The 18573-nt window shown below is 37.6% G+C and overlaps 1 protein-coding gene and 1 long non-coding RNA gene across 5 annotated transcripts in view; both read right to left on the bottom strand.

Annotated features, from left to right (window-relative positions):
- LOC139963808 (uncharacterized) overlaps positions 1–18573 on the bottom strand; it is a 201389-nt gene that overhangs the window by 154704 nt on the left and 28112 nt on the right. The gene's annotated exons all lie outside the window — the stretch shown is intronic.
- LOC139963797 (patatin-like phospholipase domain-containing protein 6) overlaps positions 1–18573 on the bottom strand; it is a 38612-nt gene that overhangs the window by 4679 nt on the left and 15360 nt on the right. The window contains exons 12-27 of one of the 4 annotated variants that reach the window (XM_071964957.1): positions 18085–18245; positions 17373–17465; positions 16728–16805; positions 15672–15877; positions 14621–14752; positions 13633–13806; positions 12646–12788; positions 11943–12053; positions 10901–10964; positions 10232–10346; positions 9401–9771; positions 8406–8626; positions 7779–7901; positions 4201–4317; positions 572–720; positions 83–195 (exon numbers count right to left, since the gene is read on the bottom strand). In XM_071964957.1, coding sequence (XP_071821058.1) covers positions 83–195; positions 572–720; positions 4201–4317; positions 7779–7901; positions 8406–8626; positions 9401–9771; positions 10232–10346; positions 10901–10964; positions 11943–12053; positions 12646–12788; positions 13633–13806; positions 14621–14752; positions 15672–15877; positions 16728–16805; positions 17373–17465; positions 18085–18245 — 2371 coding nt within the window. Of the gene's footprint in view, positions 1–82; positions 196–571; positions 721–1345; positions 1432–4200; positions 4318–4360; positions 4478–7778; positions 7902–8405; positions 8627–9400; positions 9772–10231; positions 10347–10900; positions 10965–11942; positions 12054–12645; positions 12789–13632; positions 13807–14620; positions 14753–15671; positions 15878–16727; positions 16806–17372; positions 17466–18084; positions 18246–18573 lie in introns of those variants that run through there. The other 3 variants (XM_071964956.1, XM_071964959.1, XM_071964958.1) reach the window with 3 other exon arrangements.

Here is an 18573-nt window from a genome sequence, read left to right on the forward strand (position 1 = left end):
TCCACCATTAAAAAGTACATAAAATTGGAAAAAAAATTTGTGGAGAATATGAATACCTGTCAAAGGTCACACTACAACTTACACGCCAATCGCTGGTCGGATATACAGACAGTAATCACTGCATTTAATCTCTTCCATCTGCTTGCAGCAGGAGATGTAGGCCAGACGACTTTGGATTTCGGTTAAAGCAGGAACCTAACGAAAGCAAATATCAGTCAGAGTAACATTTCATCGCCCTTATCAACCAACAAAATTTCATTTCTTGACACGTAGAAAAATTGCAAATTTTGTGAACTCGATTAAACTAACTTATTGTATTTCTTTCACCTCTAGAATAATTCTGCTTTGAACAGCATTTGTAGGTTCAAAAGCTCTTTTTAAAACTTTCATGAATGGAATTCCACCCCCCCCCCCATCCCATTTACCATCTCCAAATTCCAAATTCACAAAAGTCAAGCTTAAACACAGGCTAATACCTTAGTTTTTGCAATCTTAGTTTTTGCTATCAGCATAGACAACAGTGCTCACATAACATTTAAAGGTATCATAAAGGTGCAAGAGTCTGACTAACCCTGACTGGTGTGGCCCATGGGTTCCATTTCTTCCAGAGCATCCACCAACCTGACAGATCATCGCCATAATGTGTGAAATTGGAGTCCTCTTCTCCACCAACATCTACCGCAATGATGGTATGAGCACCCATTGACTTCATGACATCAGCTGTGAACAATTAAACAACCATAATATGGTATGAGCACCCATAGACTTCATGACATCAGCTGTGAACAATTAAACAACCATAATATGGTATGAGCACCCATAGACTTCATGACATCAGCTGTGAACAATTAAACAACCATAATATGGTATGAGCACCCATAGACTTCATGACATCAGCTGTGAACAATTAAACAACCATAATATAATGGTATGAGCACCCATAGACTTCATGACATCAGCTGTGAACAATTAAACAACCATAATATGGTATGAGCACCCATAGACTTCATGACATCAGCTGTGAACAATTAAACAACCATAATATGGTATGAGCACCCATAGACTTCATGACATCAGCTGTGAACAATTAAACAACCATAATATGGTATGAGCACCCATAGACTTCATGACATCAGCTGTGAACAATTAAACAACCATAATATGGTATGAGCACCCATAGACTTCATGACATCAGCTGTGAACAATTAAACAACCATAATATGGTATGAGCACCCATAGACTTCATGACATCAGCTGTGAACAATTAAACAACCATAATATGGTATGAGCACCCATAGACTTCATGACATCACCTGTGAACAATTAAACAACTATAATATGGTATGAGCACCCATAGACTTCATGACATCAGCTGTGAACAATTAAACAACCATAATATGGTATGAGCACCCATAGACTTCATGACATCAGCTGTGAACAATTAAACAACCATAACATGACATTTGAAATGTTGGCACTCATGTTGTTTGCTATCCAGAATAACAAACTAAAACCTTTTGAATAAAACAAAAAAATAATGTTTTCACTACACTAAGGTTACCAAACTTCTCTGAATATAAATACACACCAAGGACGAATAAAAATGAAGAACTAATGCCAATACACGCAGCTGGTGTTGGATGTTTACTGTTTACACTATAAACTATAAACAGCTTTGATTGTGGCATACTGTGTGATCATATGCTACATTTAAAATACATACTTATAAATACTGCCACCGTTCAAGAAAAAGATTTGTAACGGTTGGACCAGTTTCAGAGAAAACAAAACTTGGAGGAGCAAAACCATTCCCATGTAAAAATGGTTCTTTTCATAATTTGTGGTTTCTTTTAGATGACAAATCTTCACCAAAAAAAACCTTCCACTAGTGAAGAAAGTTGACCTAATTGTAACATGTAACGTTTTTAAAAAAAACTGTCACTAATCACTCGTGCCATCTTTCTTTCTTCGTAGCTTTGTCACTTAAACCTAATCTTTAGAACATTTTGTTGGCATGGTTACCAAATACAGAGTCCAAATATCATGTTATATACTTCATTGGTAAGATAGGAAAGGGTTGCTTCCTTCATCGTTGGATATCAAATGAATCATAAAAGAAATAGAGAAAGGCTTGTGCAGTGAAAATGCTGAGATGATGTCACACAGTTAGCTTCTTGTTAGGTGAACTCACTGCATTAACTCAACAAATTGTTAGATGAATTCCCAGTAACATAGCCAATTACCCAATAACATAGTCAATTACCCAGTAATAGCTAAATTACCCAGTAACATGGCAAAGTACCCAGTTACATGGCCAGGTACCTAGTAACATTGCCAAGTACCCAGTAACATAGCCAATTACCCAATAACATAGTCAATTACCCAGTAATAGCTAAATTACCCAGTAACATACCAAAGTACCCAGTAACATAGCCAAGTACCCAAGAACATGGCCAAGTACCCAGCAACATGCCAAGTACCCAGTAACATAGTCAATTACACAATAACATAGTCAATTACCCAGTAATAGCTAATTACCCAGTAACATGGCCAAGTACCTAGTAACAGCTTATTACCCAGTAACATGGCCAAGTACCCAGTAACATAGCCAAGTACCCAGTAATAGCTAAATTACCCAGTAACACGACCAAGTACCCAGTTACATGGTCAGGTACCTAGTAACAGATAATTACCCAGTAACATGGCCAAGTACCCAGTAACATAGCCAAGTACCCAGTAACATGCCCAAGTACCCAGTAACATGGCCAAGTACCCAGTAACAGCATTACCCAGTAACATGGCCAAGTACCCAGTAACATTGCCAATTATCCAGTAACAGAGCCAAGTACCCAGTAACATAACCAATTAACCAGTAACAGCTAATTACCCAGTAACATGGCCAAGTGGCCAGTAACATAGCCAAGTACCCAGTACATGGCCAAGTACCCATAAACATAGCGAATCACCCAGTAATATAGCCAATTATCCAGTAACATGGCCAAGTACCCAGTAACATGGCCAAGTACCCAGTAACATAGCCAAGTACCCATTAACATAGCCAATCATCCAGTTATATAGCCAATTACCCAGTAACATAGCTAATTACCTGGTAACATAGTTATTATTGCAGCTAATAAACCTTTTGCAGAAAGCAGAGACGGGCTTACAGTTTGTAATACTATCATCGAAGATGTTTCATAGCTCTGCACCGATAGAATAAAGCCATTGATGTAAAGCTTAATGCCAAAGTTTCCAGAGTTATAGTGAAGGAATTACAAGCTGAGACCCATTCACATAATTAATATATGGAGATGTTGACATGATTCTCAAAGATATTGAAAGACTATTGTGGTTTTAGATCATAAAACTTTCCAAAAGTACCTAGATTTTTACTAAGGAGGGTGAGCAAGATGTTTCCAAATGTAACATTGCAACAAGAAATCTGTGAATAGAGGACTGATTTTTATAGTAAACAAAACATCACAATTTAAAAAAAAATTACGACAATAATCTTGAAAGTCTTTGAAATTAATAAGATTTTGCTTGTCCTGCAATAGACTCGAACAAGATAGTTGCTCCAAAACATTTTAACTTTATCAAAAACTGAGATTATTGTTATCATAATAGATGTTGATTTTAATCTCATGTTGGTGGGGTTCATGAAATAATTAATGTTTAATGACATTTTAATGACATTTCCAAGTTTTACTAAAATCATTTCTTGTAAAGCAAAAAAAAAAACATTTACTAGAAATGTTAGGAATTTAAACCATCTATATAACACACTGTATGATAGCTCATGAAGATTGGAAAGTGCAGGAAAACATCTGCAAGTATTCAAGTCTGCCAACAAAGGGCAACCATTTCAATCTTCACAAAACTGTTAAGTTAATGGCAAACCACCAAAGCGAATCAAGGCTAAACCAATCACAATGGAAGCTTTCGTTTATCGACCAATGAGCATATTGAAAGACTGGGTGGTCTTTGTTTGATATGAATTCATACTCACAAACCCTAGGGCGACCTCTGATTAATCTCCGACATAGTGTTAAAGATAGATCATTCACACGCTGCATGGCAAAGTTAATGTCAGAAGAAAAATGCAGGGTGGGTAAAAAATTTAAAAAATAAGAAAAAAACAACCAGGGCCGAAAGAGGGCAGTAGCAATGTTAGCTGTGGAGGCACAGACTGCATCTTACCTGGGACATTGTTCACATAGCAACCATCCACTAACAGATGGCTGTCGAGGGGGTCGCACAACGGAGGAAGGTAGGTGGTTATGGACATACTAGCTCGGACGTACCTCCAGAGCGAGCCTGCAGAAAATGAAACGGGATCGGAATCGTGATATGGACGTACCTGGGAGGTTATTGACGTAGCCGCCATCCAGTAGCAGGTGTTCGTCTTTGGGGTCACACAGGGGGGGTAAATACCCTGAGAGGGACATACTGGCCCTCACATAGCGCCACAGTGATCCTGTGTGTAAGGTGGATAGAAAGTCCAGGCTTTTTATTTTGATTCTTTCGAGTCCGTTTGTCATGGTTTAGGCTAGTGTGAGTGAAATAGTGTGCGGAATGATACAGCCAGCAGTGCGGATCAGGGAGCCGGTATAACAAATTACGATGAACAAAACGGTACAAATGAAGTGAAATGTTTACTTGAGAAGTGTTATGTCCCCTTTCTACTTATCAACACAGTCCAGATAGAGTCACTTTACACACTTCGATGTGCACTTTTTCTCTGTTTTGTGCTGTTTTTTTTGGCGATTTATGCAGGCATTCTAAATTAGCAAAGAACAAAAGCAAACACAATTGAGAAATTTCTTTTTAATAACGAATGCTTCTACCTAGTTGCTAGTCCTGCAATAACTCCTCTTTCCGAATTATTTGAAGGAGACAAAATTTCCATAGACTAAAGGCCTTTGCCTGCCAGGAGCCTTTCCCTAAATACCACCTGCCAACAACCCCCCCCCCCCCCCACACCCTTCTTCCTCTCAAAAAGCGGGGAAAAAAGAAGAATTCTTGTAGTAATCATAAATACCAAGTTAATTATCCTTCCCACCCCAGCCTAATGTACCCTCCACTTCCCTGCTGCAAGATCTGGACTTATCATCTACCCCCTGGTACTGACGGTAAAGCATGACAAGTTGGATAATGATGTTACATGTTTGTTTACCCACTGAGTTTAAGCATAACTGTTGTACAGTATAGCAGATTATTGAGCTAGTTTTGCAAGCCATGCAGGATTTGTGTGCTTCTTGCTCATGCAAATAGAAAGAAAAATATTTCCAAAATCTTAGCAGCTAGTAATTGTCCTTTTTGTTCTTTATTTATTTGTTATTTCAATGCAGAAAGTAATGAGCAAGATAAAACAAAAGGACTGATGACATAACATTTTAACCATGTTCATATTTTTTTTTTGTAGATTGTCTTGCAGAGGGGGGTGGGGGGGATGGGGGGAAAAAATTCCTTAAATTCACCTCCTGGTTGTAAGTTTCATGAAGGGCTCAAGTTTACTCACAAATGTTGTCTTAATGTTAAATGCCAAAAAAAAATGCAAGTTATGCCATGACACTACGGACGTTCAAAATACTATTCACAAAGCAGTTTTGCTCAGTTGGTTCGACAAACAAAGCCCAGACAATCCTTCCTATTTTATCTTCTTTTTTTTCGTTGAACATTCTGTGTTTATGAATTGCTGATTATTTTGGGGAAAGGACCAAACTGTAAGAGGTATCATATATATCCCATTGTGGTGTTGAATGACAGAATGCTGTCTATTGGCACTAAAAGAAGAGCTGGTTGCTTTGGCAACCTGGATTTTTCCACTAAGTTTAAGGTTAATAACTGCGTTACCAACAAAGTTTCATTGCTCTTCAAAATGTACGACACTTTTAATATCATGACATATAGTTTAGTGCTGAAACTGTAGAATTTTTACATTATTGAAATTTTTCTTGCACTATTTCATATGAGTTATGAACTAGTCAAGTTAATGCCCTGCAGTTAGTGGAAGTTTAGTAGCTAAAATCATAAAATACTTTTATCAAACATCATGGTATGACTGAGGTAACCAGGAGTACTGTAGGGGTTTGTATTTTTTGTCATGCTTTATACGGCAGAATGTATCATAATTCAAACAAAAAATTTGATGATTTTGATCAAGGTTTGTCATAAAAGAAAAAAAAGTGAAGTATCATAAATGTTGTAATGTCCACATGAAGATGACATAATTAGGATGACATGATGTGACTGACAAACAAAGAACTAATGGTAAACCGAACAAATCATCTGAATGAAACGGAATGAGTAACTGGTCAATACACTCCTGGTCAAAGATACCCACAAACACATGGCATACAGTTTTAACATTCATCATTGCAGAGAGACATGTACATTGAGTAGTATCATCAGGTTAAAGCAACAGGAGAAATGTGCATAAAAATGAAAAAAAATATGTGTATATATATATAAATATATATATATATATATATATATATATATATATATAAAGCTATATTTATATATATATATATATATATATATATATATATATATAAAGCTATATTTATATATATATATATATATATATAAAGCTATATTTATATATATATATATTATTGAAATTGTAGTGAGTTGGAAAATCCAGAACAGTGAAAAAACTCCCAGCCTCCCTATATGCGGACACCCTTACCACTAAACTGTGGATGCAGATTGTATGTCCAGAGGTTTAAAACCGGTAAGGAAGGTCGTAATTCGTATTATATATATATATCTTTTTTTTTCTTTTCTTTTCTTTTTTTAAATATATTTAATTTTTGGGGTAAAAAGAAAAAAATAACAATATGAAGGATAATACTGTATTTCAAACTAACATATACATTAACAACTGAACAGACAGACTTCCTATCAACTTAGAGTTTTTATTTCCTCTCATATTTTACATTTGTCTACTAAAGTGTAGTAACTGTGAATTAGTATTGAATTCTCTCACAGCTTGAAAGCTGTGGAAAGTGATGATAGCTTGAAAATGCTAATTTAAATCATTTCAAACATTAGTACAAAATTTAAAAGCTTGTTTAGACTTTGGAAGAGAAAGATGTTAAGAAGTTTTTGCTTATCACCACCAGAATGAATTGAGTGTAAATACAAGTGGTTATGTTTAGACAAACACAGTTGACAGTATGAGAATTAAGTTTTGTTCTTGATTTCTGAAAATTAAAAAAAATTAAAAAATTATGATACTTTATGAATTGATCTGTCATACTATTACTCTTTCCACAATTTAGAATTGTAGGAAATAAATATATAAAGCATTTTATTACAATGCACTTGCAAAGAGTTTATATTTCTAAAGCAAGCATCTTTTCTTTAACTTGTTTAAGTAATTTTCACTTTACAATTTACCAATTTATTTCTGTGACATCCTAGCATGGAGGAACTCACTAATTGCAACTTTCTGTAAATCTTAAAGAGCCTGACATCTTGATAGTAGCAGGATCACCTTCAGAGGTGAGACTCAAAGCACATCAGGTCTTCTAACTTTAACATAATAACCTACGCAGGCATTTTGCCATGTTAAGCAGTTAGATAACAGTTTTTTCTCTACCTAAGCATTTGATAGCACAGACCCAAACAAAAGCCACAGTCACTTATTCATGCAATTCCTCTAAAAAGTGTGTAACTTTGATATGAGCCGATATAGATGTACGAGACTGACCTGGGTGGGGGGGGGGTGGAACAGGGGTGCGGAGAGGAGTACGTAGGGTTCAACAAACCTGTGGTATGAATCCTCATCTTAGAGTCGTTGATGTCTGTTGTAATGCTAAAGTAAGGGATCCAGAGGTCCTCAATTTGTCTATCTTGAAAACAATCTCTGATGATTCGGTTGAAAGAGCGGCCTTGAGAGATAACGAAGAAGGAAGATAGGAATGAAAAAAAGTCAAAGGCTGATAAATAATAGAAAAATAGAAACCTATCAGCACCACAAAGACTGACTTACAACTGTCGACAGTGTTAACCACTGTGGAAAAGACCTCATCATTCCTGGGAACGATTAAAGATAATATCCTTACATTCGCATCGCTCCCATGGTAAACAGGCGCGTAGCAAGGAATTTGCCAAGGGAGGGGTGAAACTGTAAGCAAACTACAGGTCACTACATGACACATAGGATATGTACATTAATAACTTCTGGCACTTTTGTTATACCAACATTGGAATGAGCTTTGAAGCTGGGAGTTTCACCAATATAATGGGTCTTTCATTTTCTCTCTCATAAAAGTGGTTTTTGATCGGAAAAATTAAGTATTCCTTTAGTTTTACAACGCTGCAGTTATTCAGGACGTAAGAGCCGAAGCATAGCTGGATGAAATGGAATGTCGGCTGAAGTAACCAGTCCTTACCTGAGAACATGGATGTGTAAGGGTAAGTCAAATCCATGATCTTGTCCCACAGAGACCCCATAGAGTCACAGAACCTTTTCACGTGTATCTCCACACTCTCCATGGTAGGGTTACGGCAGTAGTTGGCACCGACAAAGGCCCCCATGCTGGTCCCTCCTACCATATCGATGGGGATTTTATATTCGTGCAGAGCTTTGATGATCCCTATCTGTGCTATTCCCCTGGATTAGCAAGAGTAGGGCAAACGAAAAACAAAACTTGTTATAAGATTCTTCACGAAAAAATTAGAAAACTCAAGCAAGGAAACAAAAGCAAATCGTACACATAAATCATCATGGTACTAAGACTACAATAAATTGTTGCCAAAAAGAATGCTTGGAAGTGAACAGGAATGTTCCTCCCCCCCACCTTCCTCCACTCTCCTCATTTTATCAAACTAATGAAAAAAATATATAGAGAACAATATTACCTTCTTGATAATAGTGGCTGCTGGGAGGTTGAGGGAACAAGAAGGACAGTAGCAATGTGAGCAGAACTCCCTACCATCCCTACAGCCTCCCCCCCCCACCTCTTCCCTCATGAAAATTAGTTCTCAGACAATTGACAAATATCTTCTGCCTTTGGTTTACATGCCTGCAATATACATAACGTCAGTTCTTTGCTAACAATTTGCTTCTGGGTTATGAACACGAGGCACATTAATCTCTGTGTGAACCAAAACTGTTTTTGAAATTAAAGCAAATGAACAGTGCAAGTGCTGATATATATATATTTATATATATATTTATATATATATATATGTATATATGTATATATGTGTATATGTGTATATGTATATGTATATATATATGTATATGTATATATATATATATATATATATATATATATTTATATATATATATATATATATATATATATATATATATATATATATATATATATATATATATAAATGTCAATTAACAGTTGAACTTAAAAGAATTTCTGAACCCTACCTGGCACCTCCTCCACCTAGAACCAAACCCACAGATGTCCCTGTTAGGAATCTCGCCAGCCTGGCGAAATCTGGCGCCTGTTTGCGATTACCGGCGAACAGTTTGTCGTAAGTCTCTCTCTCCTTGGCAGGATTCTTCCTCCGGAACATTCTCTCCGGGCATCTGATGTGGTGATGGGAGACGCACCAACTCCTGGCGTTCAGCCAATCGGCGGTCCTCGTCGGAGGTCTGTATCTGCCATCCCTCCTGGCCTTGTGGAGGAGGATGAGCTCCTTCTGGGCCCGGACATCCAGACTCTCCAACTGCTTCTCCATCTCCCCCAAGATGGTTGGGTCAGAGTCGGCTAGACCGACAATCAAGATGCAGTCAGCCTGAAAGAATGTGACCAGAAAAGTATGCGTTACACTTTGGATGAACGTTCACAATACATCCTTATTTCTTCTTTCTCTCTTCCTTTCATCTGTCATCTTTATCTATCCATCTTTGTTTATGTACCCCTCTTACCCCCTCCCCAACACCCACTCCACCCCTCCCTCTACCACCCCTCCTTCTGATGTTTCTTTCTTATTTTGTTTCTTGTCAGCTACAATCTCAGCTTCTTCAGCTACTTTGCCATTTTCTGTGGGGTTTTTTATTGTTTTTTTTTCTTCTTTCTAACAATAAAATCTCAGATGTTTCCTCCATCTGTCACATTCGGTTAACATATTCCTTTGAGTAATTAACTTGTGGGTTCTGCATGTGGAAATTAAAGTCTGGTAAACCTTGTCAGTCTCCTTAAACACATCAGGTTCTTTGGTCTCTGTATTAACTTTATCATTGATTCTCACTTACCTGTCTGATACATCTTTGAGTCCAGGCAGTCATGTCTTTATTAGCCTCATACAATACTATCCTGTGAAGGTCCTCTTGTTGTCCCAGCCAACTAGTTAGACGATACTCGTTTACTCTATTATAAACAAGATGACAAACAATTAATGTGCTGTCGCTAATGCAACAAGCTAAAGTTCCATTATGTATTATTACTTGTGACTGGTGGATGGAAGAGAGAGAGGGAGGAGCAGGGAAGGAGAGGAGAGAAAAAGAAGGAGGAGAGACAATGGAGGAGAGGAGAGAAAGAAAAGAGGAGAGACAAGGAAGGAGAGGATAGACAATGAAGGAGGAGAGGAGGGAAAAGGAATGAGGAGAGACAATGAAAGAGAAAAGGAAAGAAAGAAGAGGAGAGAAAAGGAAGGAGAGGGAAGGAAGGAGGAGAGGGAAGGAAGGAGGAGAGACAATGAAGGAGAGGAGAGGCAAGGAAGGAGGAGGGAAGGGACAATGAAGGAGAGGAGAGGCAAGGAAGGAGGAGAGGAGAGAAAAGGAAGGAGAGGAGAGGGAAGGAAGGAAGAAGGGAGGAGGAAGGTGAAGGTGGATGGGTAGCAACATTTGGGAGGTAACAAACTTACAATACATTAAAAACAAGAAACACATAATGGCTGCTGTCACTTGTGTGATGTTACTTACGTGTCCAGGGCAGAACCACCCAAGGCATTTAAGATATCATTTCCTGTCAGTCTCAACACAGATCCTATTGGAATGAAGTCAAAACAAAGATATTAGGAATACCAGATGCCCACATTTAAAAAAAAAACAATCCATAGGCAGATTGAGTCCTTCATGATGGTTGTAGGAACTTTTTGTACTGTTGGTTGCAATTTCAATATCTTGTCACAAACTGTGAGGTATGGTTCATTGAATGTAAACTATTTTGACTGGCTAAACCCTCCCTTACTCCAGTAAGTGGATTAAAGTAGGTGGTAGGTGATGTTTTCATGGTAAATGTTTTTCTAAAGCGTGCTTCCTTTTATAATCTTTATGTCGATTTATCCTTGGAATGTGAAACAATTGAATTGTTTGCTGAACCATCAATGTTCTCAGTACTTAGAAACTAGTCAAACTGCAACTTTTTTTTGTAGAAATATAAATTTTTCTCTGTATAAATGATTTCCACATAAAAAAAAATTAGAAAAAACTTCACCATACAAAATGCTATGAAGATATAGTTTAGACCAAAAGATGCAGAAATCTCCAGTAATTTTGTTAAGCAAATTGACTCAAACTGCCAGAAGGTCCCTTGAACTGGTGTCCCAGAATCATGGATGGTCTGCAAACTATGGGTTGCAACCCAAAAGTGGATCCGAAAACGTTTTGATGGGGTGCAGGAATTCTCCAGATGGTGGAAGCTTTTCTGTAGTTTCCAGAGTGTGCCAACAGGGAGGTCGATTTACATTTATTTTTTTTAGCACACAAGTGAACAGTCCAAGGTAGCTTTCATTCATTCTGTGCACGCAATCTGTGGGTGAGAGTCTGATTGGTCGAGGCTCACTACCCATAGAAGATCCTGAGTAGTCGGCTTATAAGGTCAGAGGTCGCTCTCCTAAATAAAGAGGGCCGACCTTCGATCAAAATCCTCAAAGCAATCAACTAAACATAAAACGTATAAATTGTCCTATCTCACATAGAAAATAACAGCTAAGTTCCCTTTAACTAAACCGTTTATACTTACCAATTGTGCTTAGGCCATGAGTCAGTTCCAGGGTGAACCTGGACACAGGAACGTTGTCGGATATGGCTACTACCGCGACCGTGGAAAGGTTTTCAACTGTTGGATGTCTCTCTGGAAAGAACAAAAACCGACCTGTATTTATACAGACATTTATTGACAAACGTCTTGAAAATGGCTACGATGTCATCTGTTGTTTTGTAACCATGGTTCCCCCTTCCCATCGTCAGGAGTCAGGAGTAAATGGTTTGTTCGGTGGATGTTTTTACTGCAACCAGCTGGGTAAGAATTACACCACTGCTACTACGGGTGTACACCACCCTACATTTAGAGTTACTTATATCTAAGCCTATTTTATAGTCCCAAACGTGCCTCAGAATGCACAGATTCACATCTAAAAAAGTTTTTACAAAAGATTCCGGGGAGGTACCCACAGCGACAGAGTGCATACATTCAATACCTGAGAAGAAGATACTAACAGAAATGCAACAACAATAATATATAGATAAAGCATCTTCCCTCAAATTAAATAAAGTCATTTTTTTTGGTAGATCTACTCTTTAAGCCACTTTGCTAACCTACAGGAGGCATTGTAACTTTAATATTATCAGGAGAACTACATAATATGTGTATCATGGTTAGGAGCCATACTTCCAGGGCCAAACACAGCCTTCTTCTACTCATTTATAGTTAAGGTCTCTTTTACCTTGAGATGTGGTACCAATCTTCTCTTGCACTTGCCCGATGAGCCTCTCGCTCAGAATCTGGATGAGCCTTGACACGGTGTGAGGATACTTCCTCTTGATCAGATTCAACATCCCCGAGGGAAGCTTCGCAACCTCTGTGTCTCTGTAAACAGCGAGAGTAAGGTATGCGAGGGATTCGATCATTTGAATATTCATTATCAATGTCAGCCTTTTTTCCTTTTTTTTTCCATCATGTATTCACGTGATTTGCATTTATAGTACAGTACGGTGGTAATGACATCATGTCATATCGTAATATAATTATATCGTCACATAATGAAAGCATAACATTGTAAACAATAATCAATTATAATCGATTAATGGTATGACAACATAGATTAGGCATACTAGGGGTTAATTTAATGACCGAAGCCAACAAAAGACAGGGTATAATTTTAATTATCAGCCAATGTCAGATTAACTATTAACATTGGAAGTAAAAGTGTGGTTTGACAGAATTATTCAAAAGCTCCACGAGAGAGAGCAAAAAAACTTTGTTTTAGGCTAGCTAGTGAGACAGGAATATTTCTTTCGTTACTGAAGGACAAGAAATCAGCGATAGGGTGAGTATCGTTAAAAATGGAGCTGTGTGCCACAAAGAAAATAAAACTTAACATTCATGAGACAGAATATATAAATATAAATAAGAATCTAAGAAACTACTCAGTTTTAATATCCAACCACAATCCATTCTCTCTTGTCTACGAATGATAACCTTACAAAAGCTGTGTTTTTTTGGTACCAGATCAAGGGGGAGGCGATGGCTGCTTTCAAAACCTAATTGATCACAATCATCATGATAAGGAGAAAATAATATTAAATAGTAACATCAAAGGTTAACACAAAAAAGAAGTTTTCTTAAAAATGATATGTCACCAATTGATCTGAGCTGCCTGTTCAGTGGTGACTTTCAAAAACCGCGATGCGACCAGCTACGATGGACGTACCTGATAGCATGCACAGATGTGACTCTCTCCTTCTTGGTCAAGACTTCTACAACTCCTACGATGTCATCTCTTCCATACTCTGCCACCAAGTCCTTCTTACCCGATGGTAGCTGTACGACCGACCGGAGTCGTCCATTCAGTACTATGTATATACAATCAGCTGGGTCACCCTGTCTGTGGATGGTATGAGATAATCAGAGCATTTAATATTAACATCACTAAAGACAAAACTTCAAGCTGACAAAAAAGACTCAAGTCTGCAAACTTTTAGAGCGGTTACATCGATAGGACGACACATCTGAATGAATCATTTGAATTCAAACACTTCATAATGCGGGGATGAGCCTGTGGTAACAAAAAGAATCACGGTATTTGCAAAAATTGCGGTATAGGCTCCAGTTTGCGTATACTACAGTGTGTTAGGATAATAGTTTTTTCCCGAGGGGAAGAAACAGAGATGAATACAAGAACATTTGATCCAGTATGAACAAGTTGCAGGCAAAAACCTACCATGAAAAACAACTAGAAAAGTAGGATAAAATAAAAATATTATTTCAGGAAAACAGATCCTATTTAGCAATTCATAACATCTTTTGGTATCAAAAACACTTCACCAGAAACTACATTTCTAGTCATTTTGTTTTGAGAGGGGGGGTGGAGGATTAGGAACTAATGTTATTACAGATATTTAAAAACATGAGAAGATGAACTTTTTTCAAACCATCACATCTTTGCTTTCAAGACCTACCATACTGTCATACCTGCGGTATATAGCCAAGAATACTTTGCATATAAAAATCGGGACTAAAGTCATTACTGTAAATAGCTGCTGGGCTAACTGATTGTACCTTTCTGGATTAAAAAGATAAAACTCTGACTACAGAACAAAACTCAAGTACTAACTTGAGCTAATGTGATCGGAATTACCACCACCATGGCAACACACAGCAGAGACCTAGCTTCTCTTTTTTTGTAAGACTCTACTCACCTGTAGACAGACTTTCCAGCTTCGACTTGCATCCAGTCGAGAGCAAAGTCTGTTTGTCTGACAAACGGTGACAGTTTGTTGACTACCAGATGTCCTAGTTTTAAGACGACCCAAGGTTTCTTCCTTATGAGGCTGTGAGGGAATACGAGACCAAAGCACCCATCAATATCAAGAAAAATTGGGGTTAAACTAGGCATTAATTGATAGAGATTAAATTACCATCAGCAATAATAAATATAGTTTCCATACACTCACAAGAAAGCCAAAAGACTTATTGATTTCTGGCTTACATCTAATATGTAAACCGAACAAACAAGTTTCTTGTACTTAATAAGACGGATCCACATACCAAGTATGAAGTTGATTCAAGCTTTACTGTTGGAGTTTATATTGGGTTCACAATGTTTTCAGAGTCTGGCATCGTCTGAAAGGGGGAGGCCCGGGTTCGAATCCCGGTGGAGGCTGGAAGTTTTTTCACTGTTCTGGATTTTCCAACTCATTACGATTTCAATTATATATATATTCATTTGCCTTTGTCGTTTACCTCCATTTCATTTACAAAAGTCTTTTTAAAGCATCTCTTTAGAGATCCGGCTTTAGGAATCACAAATGGTTTCGAGTTGGTTAACATTATGTTTGATCTTTAGAGCAAGGCAAATACGTCACCAAAACAGAACTAGTATTGTTCAATACAGGTGACAAACGCCTACAGTGGAATTACGACCTTCCTTACCGGTTTCGAACCTCTGGACATACAATCAGCTCCATAGCCTAGTGGTTAGGGTATCCCCATATAAAACGGGAGGCCCTGGTTCGAATCCCGGTGGAGGCTGGAAGTTTTATCACTGTTCTTGATTTTCCAACTCATTACGATTTTAATTATATTTACATACACATACCATCTCCATGACAAAGATTGTCTTTTGCCCTCGAAAATGAATACAAATTTTGACAAGAGTGACTAGTGAGGGTCAGGTTCATTCCTAACCATAAGGAGCATGTTTTTAAATGGTTAATTATGATCACACACAATCAATTTTTTTCCTCTCACCTGTACACACTTTTCTTGGTAATGGATATAATGGTAGAGTCCACCTTAGCTTTGACTGTAAATAACCAAGGTTCTCCAGTTAGTACAGCTATTTCTCCTATCAACTCTCCCGGCTGTGCGAGGTACGACAGGTGTTCCTCTTCAGAGTCTGCCGTCCGCTGGATCATCGCTATGCTTCCAGAGTAAACAAACATCAAATTGGCTTCCTAAAACCATGAAAATAAAAATAAATCAATAAAAACATCATTAAATAAATAAATATGCAAAGCAGATACAAATAAACATGATAGCTAGAGAGTTCTTGTACAAACTTTTCTCTCTTAAAAAATGACAATTTAGAATCCTAATTAATACTCAGTTCAGAATTGACCTCAAATAACTTTTGACCTTCTCTTCAAAATAATAAATATCCTGTATGATAGAAAACACACACACAATAAGCATGAGACCTGTCCCTCTTTTGAGATATGGTTAATGATGCGATTAATCCAGTATCTTTGGATAATCTTTGGATAATCCAGTTAAACTGTTCTTTCATGATTTGACACAAAGATGTCCAGAAGGGACAATCCTTAAGCTTTGTGTCAAAGGTCAGACACTGAGGGAGGATGCAGCATCACTGCGGCCAGGCTGCGTAGGAGATCACCTTTTTTTGACCTGCAGTTTCACACAATAGGTACGGCTGGTTTGCCGAGATCATATCCATTGAGTAACACTGATGCAGCCTCTGCTATCTTACATGGCACCTTTGCTATCTTGGATGGCACCTTTGCTATTTTACATGGCACCTTTGCTATTTTACATGGCACCTTTGCTATTTTACATGGCACCTTTGCTATTTTACATGGCACCTTTGCTATTTTACATGGCATATTTGCTATTTACATAGAACCTTTCCTATTTTACATAGAACCTTTCCTATTTTACATGGCACCTTTGCTACTTTACATGATACCTTTGCTATTTTAGATGGTGCCTTTGCTATTTTACATGGCTCCTTTAACAGCATACTACTGAAACTCTCTGTTTTTCCCACTTCTAATTCAGCCACCATACCTTCGCTCCTTCTTTTATAATGACTGCACCGGCATCATGGTGAATGACATGAGCGTGACCTCTGAATAAAGAGTCGTCCTAAAGAGAGAGAAAGGAATACAGTGGAGACCTTTCAAATGTTTTCCTGCGGTTGAGGGAATACTTTGCAGTTCTCACTGTCATGTTATTACAAATAAATTACAGGCATAACTCTATTATCTGTGTATAGCATGGCTGATTCTGTGATGTTGCATATGATAATACACTCCTATGTAGAAGTTGTTCTTGTCGACACTTGTATGCACTTCAGTGAGCCCCTTATGATCAACATTTGGTATGAATTGAATGATATACTGATATAAAATGTGTTTCAATGAACGAAGGAACCGATTTCTTTTGCAAATGTATCCTTCACAAGCAAGAACAATTTCTGTGGTTATTTGTGATCAGAGCTGTGGATGATTGGTTGCACTGGGAAGGACCAAAATGAATAGTTAACAAGATGGCGCCCACAATCTCTCTGATTATTGACGTAGGCAAAACATAATTTGTAGCTAAATAGAAAAATATTACAAAAAAAGTCAAAATCTGGAAACAAAGCTGTTTAATTCTTTGAAATGGTGAAAACTGGGACATAGAGAAAACAAAGATAAATACAATCTTTACCTGTAACTCAAATATTTGCAACAAGTCTGCTATGGCAAGATCCAAAATATCATCATCATTGGTTTTGTGCTGGACTGGAGGTACTACCTCATCCTGGGGATCACAAAACATTAATATATTACAACTCAATACACCTCCAATTATTGGTTTTTTGCTGGACTGGAGGTACTACCTCATCCTGGGGATCATAAAACACTATATATATCACAACTCAATACACCTCCAATTATTGGTTTTGTGCTGGACTGGAGGTACTACCTGGTCCTGGTGATGACAAAACATTATATATTACAACTCAATACACCTCCGATTATTGGTTTTGTATCGAACCATGCAATGCATATTTATTTATCACCTTCATTGATTTGTGTTAGATTGGAGGTTATACCTTACCCTGGGGATGACAACTCAGTTGGTCTTGTGTAGGACTGGAGGTAATACCTCATATCCGGGAGGTAATACCTCATATTTATCCAGATTATAACTCTACCTCCAGTTATCAAATGTGAATCTATATCCTTCTTTCTAGTCGACATCACCCTCTAGGACGATATAAAGCTTACATCTTCGCTACATTCTCTGTGTTTTACTAAAGAGGTAACTATCGCTTCCAGTGGATGAAGCAACGTTCCATTTCATTCATGCATTCTCGATTTTATCTATATTTCTCAGAATTCACTTTTCTCTCTGTGAAGATATAGAGCCTACTGACCTCCGTCTCTTCACTTTCATCGAGACCGTGCACCCTGGCCTGGAAGGCGGCCACCTCAAAGTCCGACGGACTCGTCCCTAGGGCCATGTCATCAACGTCCAAGGAGTAGAACCGACGCATCGGTTGGAAATTTCTACGGGATGGTTTCTTGGATGACCCCTCTGTGGGTATAAAATATATTTTTAAAAATTCAAACAGAGGTAACGTTCAAGTACTCAATTGTAAGCACAGCTTTTTCCATAAAAGTAAACCTCTTTACATTTTGTTTTAAAGCAAAATACTTGTGTTCATTTTGAAAAATTTCTCATTCCAACTTTGATACTAAGTCTGATATCATTTGAGATCTAGTTTTGCTCAAGTAATTGAAATTCCACAAGAAAAATGATTGTTTGACTATCAAAAATGTCACTTTCAAGTTTTAACAATGACTTGCTTGCTCTGGCTTATGAAATTGTTTGGAAGACCAATTCATTAGTATCAAAACTGAAT

Source organism: Apostichopus japonicus, chromosome 22 (assembly GCF_037975245.1).
Source record: "Apostichopus japonicus isolate 1M-3 chromosome 22, ASM3797524v1, whole genome shotgun sequence".
NCBI classification, from domain to species: Eukaryota; Metazoa; Echinodermata; class Holothuroidea; order Aspidochirotida; family Stichopodidae; genus Apostichopus; species Apostichopus japonicus.